The 10,404-nt window shown below is 37.5% G+C and overlaps 1 protein-coding gene across 3 annotated transcripts in view; it reads right to left on the bottom strand.

The window, feature by feature from the left end:
- Positions 1-4,032: 4,032 nt before the first annotated feature.
- The window catches only part of LOC145342968 (E3 ubiquitin-protein ligase RNF38), a 217,407-nt gene continuing 211,035 nt past the window's right edge, over positions 4,033-10,404 (bottom strand). For all 3 annotated transcript variants that reach the window (XM_080188635.1, XM_080188636.1, XM_080188637.1), the window contains 2 exons: positions 7,918-8,017; positions 4,033-4,205 (listed from right to left, as the gene is read on the bottom strand). In XM_080188635.1, coding sequence (XP_080044761.1) covers positions 4,143-4,205; positions 7,918-8,017 — 163 coding nt within the window. In that variant the 3' untranslated portion in view covers positions 4,033-4,142. The remainder of the gene's footprint in view (positions 4,206-7,917; positions 8,018-10,404) is intronic.

Below are 10,404 nucleotides of genomic sequence, written 5' to 3'. Positions count from 1 at the left end.
AATGTGACAGTGTTTACACATTGCACCAAACAATGCTGTATTCAGAACTAAACTTTAAAAAAGTGGATCAGTATGGCAAACATTGTTAAAATTTAGCAGTCTACTGTCAACACTCTTGGCATCTCAAAATAGTGACTAGAACCTGGGGTATCATTAGGTCTTAGTGATTTTTGTTTACAATTAACGTAAGTTTGAAACTATCCACCAAAAATTCATGCAAAACACAAAACGTTAAGTAGGACACAATCGGTAAACCCAATACTTGTGGGGTTGGCCAAGACACAACAAATCTTACTGTATGTTGTTGCTTCTCTTGCATCATACAGACTGTGGGATTAAATACATAAATGCGCATTACAGTTCATGGCAGTAATAGCTCAGCATGAATCCCCATTTCCACCCAAACAGCCCCAGTTGGGCAGAAGCAGTCACAGCCAGTACGGACTGCTTTGATACACATGCACATGTGCTTATTACTCACTGACCACAGAAAGCAAGGTCTGCACACATCTGCTCTAGAGTCTCCATGCAAACAACACAAGAAACATTTCAAAAGTGGTTAAGCATTAAGAGTGCAACAATTAACTTTGCCAATAACCAGACCTAACTGCCACTGTCCCTCCTCCGAGGCCCCAATTTACATCATCAACTAAGTTATATGACAGCTATTCCTCCCCCAAACAAAATTAAAATAAAACTCCAATCCTGCCTCACTTTAATTTCATCTTTCAAATTGGAGTTCTTAAATTATAATGACATAATGATAATAAACATTTCATGAAGAAGAGCCATGGTCTATTTACCAGAATAGGCAGCACTGCTTAACTTAAATATTATCATCCAGGTAATAGTGTATATGCATCTCAGTCTCAACATTATAGCTCGAGTACATTAAGCACAAGAACTGATTCACAGCTGTTTTGAAACGTTTTACGTGCGAGTAGTATTGCAGGGATAAAATTATATAATGCCTGTGTACATTCTGCCTTCTACGATGCATTCATTCTAGAAATGTCATTCTAATGCAACATGGTGTCATGGGGAAGGTGTGAGTTGTGATTTATTTGGTGCTACATAGAACAGTCACAAAAATGGAGGTACATCACCGATAACTGAAAGCGCGAACCTCAATTTAGTTTGCAAGAAGCATACAAGTTCTTTCGGTCAATATTCCATAACTATATTTTACAAGAACAGATATAACATTATCGATGTTATAACTTTTCTTTAAATGAATTCAACAAAGTCCCATAACTTAATTCAGAATTAATTGTGCATGTCCATATTACAATGCTAACAAATTCTAGGTTGCGTTGTAACAATCCAGTATTTCTAAAAGATTTGCACCATCAATTTCTTTCATGATTAGTAAATGTTGTGTTCCATAAATAATTTAACAATAAGAACAATTCACCCAGAATATATTAAACATTCGGAAATTCAGATCACACTAATTATTGTTTACAAATTTTTGTGCAATATTTAAAATCGTCAGCAATTTTTTTTGCGCATCTTGTTTCCATTCAAGAAGCTACACACATTCGGGCTTGATAAGGAAGTCATGACAAAAAATGCTCACTATGTACATAATAACCAGTGATTTTCTAGGCATCTATTTCTGCGTTTTTAATGTCTTAGGCAAATTTCTCAGTGTAAGTCTTTTAGAAACACTGGATTAAACCTTGTGATAAACAGCCTTCAACTCAGGATCAGCAGCAAGTGTGTGAAAAATTAACACTGGTTGGTAACATTTGGTGAATGTTGACAATGAAAAACATAAATCTAAACTATGTCTTCCTTTTCACTGTCTCTGTCAAATTCCAATGACTCCAATTTTATAGCATGTTTCAAAACAAGACTACCATACTGATAGTATTAGTCCATAATGAGAGTAGAGAAGAGAACTTGTGTCCACAGACACGATACATATTTAGTTATTACTAAAACTGAGGTGAAACTCCTGAAATCAATATCAGTTTCAGTCTTTTTTAAGAACATGCTTATAAAATGGGAAGTAACTCAGCGGGTTAGTGGAAGATTTGTTTCTGTTACGTGCCCAATTTAAGGAACAAGCAGTCGGAGGCCATGCCTGGCATGTGGCAGTAGTAGATGCTCAATCATCTCAATAAGCCAAATCAAAACAAATAAATCACCTGGTGCAGCTTTGACCATTAAATAATTACAAACATCATTAAGTTGTATCGTATAATGACAGTTTTCAAATCAACTGATTGCAATCACTGCTTCAATCAAATATTGGATTCAATTTTTACTAGCAAAATGTTAAAAAGTCGACAAGGCTAATCAATACAGATTTAAAGTTGACCACGGAGTAATTACAATTTCGGAGGAGGGAAATAAATATATTTTCTTCATTGCAAATCTGCATTACCTCTACTTTTCTTCAAATTTTTATTTTCAGCAATCAATCCCTACCCGCTATACTAAAAAAATAGTAATTTACTTTACAAAGTTTGCCTAGAATTGAATCAAATATCTGCTACAAGGAGCTCTTCAATCTGTTGATTAATGAACTTATCATCACATAATAGGCCTCTGCTTTAATAACTGCTCTGGGAAAAAAAATCTATGCAATGTTTTCTGACAAATTTTAAACAGAACCCTGCGTACTTCATTTTATGATTAAACTTTCTGTAAATGTAAATAATTTTTGGTCTCTAATTGCAGATATATGCAAGTAAATCATTGACCCTGATTTTACTGGCATGGCCGCTCGAGTCTCCTAAGATTGAGCCTGAAGCCAACAGGGAATGCCGATCTGTGAGCCTCGCCTGCCCTGATTTCAGGCAGCCGTGCTGGTAAAATCAGGGCCATAATATCTAAATGCAGTGAAAATTGATATTATAAAACCAAATATCAAAGAACCAAAAATTGAAAGTTATGTAGAATAAATATACATTTCATCAGAAGTACAACTTTTGAAAGGCTGAGTTGAAGGCTGGTTTAAAATTTAGATAGAATGCCTTCTTATACTGCTGTACTCGAACCAGACTGTTTAAAGAAAGCCAGAGTTGAATTTAGTGTTAGGATAGTGCATGACATGGAGATTAAGAACAAAGCATGAAACAGAATTCAATTTTTCAAGGTAGCAAAATAATTCAACAACCAAAGTTATGTTTTAAGGTGCTTATAGGACTTTGTTGCACACCTGAGGTCCCACATTATTAGACTGGCCAATAATATTTAGCCATAAATAATATTTTTATAGCACACCTAGCTTTCAAATCTGTCATTTTGCTTATATATGATCTCTGTTCCCTGTCTATCACAGGATAGCTAAGCAAAGCATTTCAGCCAATCATTGCTTTGGTTCTCTGGATAATAATACACTGTTTTACAAATCGGCACAATCTTCCACCCCTATTCATTTAGTTTTAGGTGTGTTATAAATATATGTTTTTCTAATTTGCCATTATAAAATACTGAGGGGCAACTGGCTGAAAAAAATTCATAATTGCTACACCCTTACCATACAGTGTGCAACTGCAAACAAAAAGAAAGAAACCAGTGTACAGTACTAGTACTGTATAAATAACACAGCTATACATTTCAGCATAATTAAGACTACAAACATACAACTTACAGCATGCCAGTACTTAAGTTTGTCTGAAAAAGTACATGGCTAAAATACTTGCACGCTTACAATCACTCTCACTCACAGTACCTGAAGGCTCTATAAGGTAGATTGCTAAAACGATTTAACTACTTTTATTACATACACATATATATATATACATACCTATATATGTTATATAGATATATATATATATACAAATAAAAAGCACACATGCTAAAAGATCACATCCATTGTAATCCTGCAGCAACACCTGGAATGATCACACAAAAACCAGGGAATGTTAGTGCACACACAAATTAAGCTGAAAAAAAATCTTTGGAGTTCCAATCACACTGTTAGTATAACAATCCCATAATTGTTTCAATGTGAAGACTATATAAGCTTTATAAGTCATTAAATCACACAGTGCAAAGGGAGGTCAAATGACTGCATCACATTATGACCCTTAATGTAAAGGGAAGGCTGGAAGCCACGATAGGTAAGTTCAATGGATAGTTCATTTATACGTAACAAAGAACACCCAATTTGTGCTTTTAGACTAGTTTCATTCTGAATCACGGTGAACTTCTGAAGCATCAGCTCGACAAATTGGACATGTACGATTTGCCTGAGGGGAAAGAAAAGAAAAATCATGTTTTGTATATCTATATATTTGGAAGAAACGAAATTCAAAGTGTATAAAAAAAATCACAACCATGATTAATTCTGAGAGTTCTGTTCCAAACATCATCATCTTAAATGGGTTCATCTTAACTGCATCACTACTTTATATAAAACATGAATAGATATTAATGATGCATATTACACACCTTTAATGTAGAATGGCCTGTGTATTGGGGTATGACGTGTAATAAACTGGTTAGACTACTGATTAAGCATTATAGCATTTTCTTTTATAAACATGTAAATCATAAACACAACATTTTTTCAGACTGGCAACTGGCAGTGGATTGCCACTCAGTGCCCAATTACTTATGTCAACTTTTTTTATGATGTTATCATGACCAACCTTCTGACTCTGGTTGGGCAAGATCCAAGTTATGCAGCAGGTCCCCGGAACCCAGCATCAAAGTGCAGAGGCCACAGCATCTGTTTTTTTAATGACACGAACTGCCATAACCAGGTAAGTTTAATTACAGGTTCATGGCAGACCAGAGAGAAGGTGTCTCAGGTAAGTGGACAGGATTTGGGGATTGGGAGGAGGTGGAAATTAGAATTTAGGAGTTTGGGGGATTTGAGGGTGAAGAGAAGAGAGGCTGGGGGGGGGGGGGAGTCGAAACAGAGGTGGATGGGGAGTAATAGAGGTCGGCAGAGTGGAACAGAGAGAGTCAAACCTCAGGGATGGGTGGGGGGGTGATGGGGAGCAGGGAGTCAAGCCTCAGAAGGTGGGGGGGCAAAGGTGGTCGGGCCTTGGGGCTGGTCAGGCCTCAGGGGAAGAATTCAATGCGGCCTTGGGGAATCTCGTAAGGGGGTGGTCAGAGTCAAGGGGACTCCCTTGGGTGTGCTGGGAAGTCCTGTGCATGGGTAAACAGGGGAGGGGACCAGCTCTGTACAATACCTAGATTTAGTTTGCAATTTCAATCACATTTTTGGATGCTTCCCAGTTTAGGGCAATTAGGAAGTTTATATTTCTGGGCAACTGCTGTGCAAATCTTACCTGTGAATGTCCAAGAATGGTCCCTCAGCACATCTTCCTCCATCACCCCCCTCTCACACACACACACACACACACAAAATCTGATGCTGGGGATCTTGGGAGTTATGGTACATTATCTCTTCCAAACATATTTACAATGCACTGTCCAATGTTATGATGTTTCATTTATCCCACTTTATTCTTTTATTTGAAATATTCTGGAACAGATTGGAGGACACTGATTAATTACCTCAGTTAGGTTTTTTTTTTAATTGAAATAACTGTCAATTGTCAAATTCTTAGAGCACAATTACATAGGATACAATTGTATAATTTGTGTGGTTAGAAAAAAAACTCAAAAGAATTTACAAAAATCTTCAACAGTCCAATTTCACCAAAACTAACAATTATGTACCAGGAGAAGGAAATAATTGGGGTAGGAAGTATTTGTTTTCCATCATCTTCTTCAGAAATGTTTTTATTAGGAATCACTGGAACAAGTACAACAAGGACAGATGTCTTACAGTTGATGATGCATGCAGAGAAATGCATAAATTACACTGGATACCAATGTCAATTGACTGTAGTCTAATAATTTCTCCATTATCACCTAGCTCTAAGTTGTGATGGTTATCTCTGTATCTCAACTTTTGCACACAGAACTTCTCATGAAATAGATACACAGCACATTTTGCTTTGCTATGCACAGTAAAGCTGAAGTAGAATTAGTACAAGTTCTCAATATGTTGTCAAGATCTTCAAGAAAGGATGCTGTATGTGACATGACAGAGATAAAAAAAAAGCATGTAAAGTTTCAGTGCTGTATTTTCTGGCCTTTTAGTTTGACACTGTGTGCTGGATATATCTGTTGGAGTTCTTGTTTAGAAGGCTGGGCACAAATAAAATCCCAGCAAAGTGATAGAGTCAGTGAGCCAGGTTTTGGAGCAGGCGCCTGGCTTAATAGGGAGATACTCAAGCCTAGAACTCAGAAACAGAAGGTTGCTTCCGTTGAGTGGATCTGTTGATAGTGTGATATACTTTTTTTTAAGATGGGTTCTATAATCAGATAAATCAAAGTGAGTTTTGATTATGATCACTCTTTGCCTATTTACTTGCTAGGTGTAAAATAGAGATTTAATGATTTTATTTAGGCTCACATAGACTGATAAACTGAAGTCAATCTATGAAATGATTGGAGAAGTGTATATAGAGGCATGTGTGAAAGATATGGGGATATGCAAAATTATCTTGGCTGGTTGCGCATTGACCCCCAATTTTTTTACTCACAATTTTCTTTGCTTACTGTATGTAAAACGGGCTGCTTTTTAAACTATTGCCTACTCAAGACTAAATTTCACCCTTCTGATATGCAGCTTGGATCACAATGGAATATAATTTTATCTCCTGAGCTATACTATTATATGACTAAATGTTATGCAATACAGGCACACCCCCAATGCAAGATACTTTTGTGAGTGACCAGCAACACTATACCAAGTTAATGTGCAAGGCAGACTCACAATTTGTAACAATGATGTACTGTCCTATTTCACCTCATTCTAAAAAGTGAAAAACAAATAAAAGTTGAGCAGACACAATTCACCCTGTAGGGATGAACTGGTTGGCTTTACAAAACTGTAAAAATATATCAAAAAGCATTTTAGAGCTAAAAATTAGTTTGCAGATCTTTTAAATTGAAAGAAAGTTTGAAAATCTTCAAGTACAATATTCTAACCATCAACTAGTTGTTTATTTTATTACTGAAAATACCTGCAGATTAATGTACCCTGTTTGTTTTTCCTGTATCATTTGAAAATCCTGAGGATGTGAAAGGCATCTCAGGAGCCAGGAGATTTTTCTAAATCTCAGTTTTTGTGCAATTATACTGTTTAAACAAAAAAGAAGCAAGCCGTGGAATGTGCAAACATAAGTGCAATTTTCTCCAATTTAAAATGTCTTTTGCCACAAACACTAAGTCAAATACCACAACTAACTAACGGAAATGGTTTTAAAATATTTTTAGTCCTAAAGGTCCTTTTTGTTCTGGAATATCTTTACATTTGTTATCTGTCAGAAAAAAATCTATTCACTGGAAAAGAAAACCTCTATTGCCTTTGACTTACTGAGGTAAAGTAAACTTTATTTATCAGCCACAAGTAAGGCTTACATTAACACTGCAATTAAGTTACTGTGAAATTTCCCTAGTCGCCACATTCTGGCAGCTGTTCGGGTCAATGCACCTAACCAGCACGTCTTTCAGACTGAGAGGGGAAACCGGAGCATCCGGAAGAAACCCATGCAGAAACGGGGAGAACGTGCAAACACCACACAGATAATGATCCAAGCTGGGAATTGAACCCAGGTCCTTGGCACTGTGAGGTAGCAGTGCTAACCACTGTGCCATCCCAGATGATAATGAGCAAGGCTTATTATTATTGCTGATTGAGGATTTCAGTTTTTGAATACTACAACACAAACACTGCCACAGTTAGAATAATTCAGATATATCTGTCAGAAACAAAGCATTGGCAGTTTTGTTATAGCACAAGCTGTAGTAAATAAAGAAAATCAATGCAATGCAAATATTTGCACTAGAAATGCTAAGAACAAATTATGAAAACATAGTGAGAGAAAGAGAGAGATGGATATCTGGTCAAAGTGTACAATTATAAATTAATTTTACCTTCAGCCATTTGTCGACACACTTGGCATGAAACTCATGGTTGCAGGGTAAGACTCTAAGTAATTGCCTTAACTCAAAATCACACATGCACACCACGCATCTGCATAAAATATAGAAAAAGGAGATAATTGCTGATTGAATTTTTGACATCAGATTATTAAGTGATGTGGAATTTTCAACTAACTGTGGACTGCAGATATTTGGCTAGTAAAAAGGTGGAACAGCCTCTTATAGCACTTCTTGTGGATCAGGAGAAGCAGCAATGCTCTCCCAGCTCTTCAAGAAAGCCATTAATCTTTCCTTTGCTGATTGTGGACTGCTTCCTTTCCCCCAACCTCTGGCCTTTCTTCATTATTTCTTTCTGCCCGCAAGGAGCCCTGATCTTTGGTCTTCTTCCCTCCTGATTATCTCTCTTCTTCCACCACCAGGCCCGATCTCTGGTTTTCCGTTCTCTTGACTGTCTCTTTGTTAAATTTGCAGGAATCCTGATTGCCTCTCTTCTGCCTTTACCTAGACCACAAACCTTCACTCTCTCAGGATAGTCTTTTCCTCCTATACAAGCTCTGGTCTCCAACATTCCCCACTCCAGATCAGTTTGCTTCTCCTGCAACCTACCAGCCCCAATTTCTGGCCTTACTCCTGCTCCAAATTGGCTCAGCTCCTATTCCTGGAGGTCTGATCTCTGGCAGAGTGCCTCTGTTTTCTTCACCCTTCCCAAGGCACAATCTTCTCTTCTCCCAAGCATCTGCCTTTTCCTTCCCTGCTCTGTTGAATGAGGGGATTCTGTTATTAAGTTTTTTTTAGGATCTCTGCAACTCCCGTCCACTTCTGCCTTTCCTTGCATCCTCCCCATAAATATCAGAAGTAATGAAGATTTTGCTTATTCAAAAAGATCTATTCTTTATAGAATTTCTTCATCAATTGTAATGTTCAGATGCACAAATAAACAAAAATCAGTTGGTTCACGGAGGTATGAGTTAACCTGCCATTTTATTCATCGAAGGGCTAAACATGGCTTGTACAGCCATGACAGGGCAAGTGTTTCATGACCTCTGTAAAGCATTATCTCTTTGTAGGTTCACTTCTTCTTTTGGTACATGTTTTACCTTCCTATGTGTAATTGAATGTTCCAATTGTTTGCATGAGTAATGATTTGGTTTGACAATATGAAATGACCTACTTCGATGCAATCGACTAATTATCAAATATTGGGAGCATATATTGATCTATACGTGAAACATTATCAAGTTATTAATAACAAGTAAACCCTTGCTGGTACCCCATACAATCCAAAAAAAGCATTGATCTTTATGTAAAATGGACACAATGCCTAGAAAAAAGATGAACTAAAATTTTCATTCCTGTCCACATGTGTAATAGCTAAAGTCTGCATTTTGTATACCAATGTACAGTTGATTTGTACCTTTAAAAAAAAAACCTACGCCATTCGAAACACCAAAAGTGACAAATGTAGAAACTTTATCTTCTAATAACACAACTTATTCAACATTAAAAATACATCCAGCTTACCAGGTGGAAAGCTAAAAAGAGCTGGCTAATGAGATAGTTGATGCATAGTGTTCACTTTCCAAAATTCAATAGATTCTATCAGATTGAAAAGTTGCAAATATAACTCCACTATTCAAGATGGGAGAGAGGCAGAAAACAGAAAACTCGAGGCCAGTTAGCTTAAATCTGTTGTGGGGAATTGATCAGTAAGGAGATAATAGCTGGGTACTTGGACAAAATCAAGGTAATTGGGAAGAGTCAGTAGATTTCTTTTTCATGTTTAGCCAATTTATTTGAGTTATTTGAAAGAGTAACATGTGCTATAGATAAAAGGGAGTCTGTAGAAGTGCTGCACTTGGATTTCCAGAAGGTATTTGATGAGGTATGCCCATGTGCCCCTCTGGCAGTGACAGAGGGACACATGGGCATACCACCTACCTCCTTGCTCCTGCTCTGAGTACATGGCACCACGTCAGGGTGTCACTGCCAGAGTGCAGTGCAATGTTGGCACTGGGGGGGTTCTGAGGGGTCTCCATCTGGGAATGTTTCTCTTGGTGAGGGGGTGTTGAGATTGGGACGCGTTTGAAAAGGTGGTCTGCACTTACTCCCTTTGAAGAAGTCAAAGCTGTCAATCAGGCTTGCAGTCAATGTCAGCGTTGCAGTTAGGAACAATGGAGGTATTTTAGAGGAGCACGAAGGAAAACATAAATAAACACAGCTGACTGGAGGCTGAGTAGAAATCTATTAAACTGTCAATGGAAGCCTCTTTCAAGGCACTGCACTTTCAAATTGACAGAGATCAAAGCTTTCCAATGGATAGAGAGAGTTTCAAAGGTTTCAGCTTGCTAGGAAGCCTAGGGACTTCAAAACCAAGCTCTGTGAATACATTGGAGCTGAGTGCACAACTGTGCAGAATGGAAACCTCCCCCTGAATCTCCTCTCCGTTCACCCAGATGAAACTGATATCTCCTCTCTGTC

This window comes from Carcharhinus amblyrhynchos, chromosome 5 (assembly GCF_965287045.1).
Source record: "Carcharhinus amblyrhynchos chromosome 5, sCarAmb.v2.hapA, whole genome shotgun sequence".
Lineage (NCBI taxonomy): Eukaryota > Metazoa > Chordata > Chondrichthyes > Carcharhiniformes > Carcharhinidae > Carcharhinus > Carcharhinus amblyrhynchos.
Note: the sequence above shows the minus strand (reverse complement) of the source record. Positions and strands in the feature narration are given on the sequence as shown.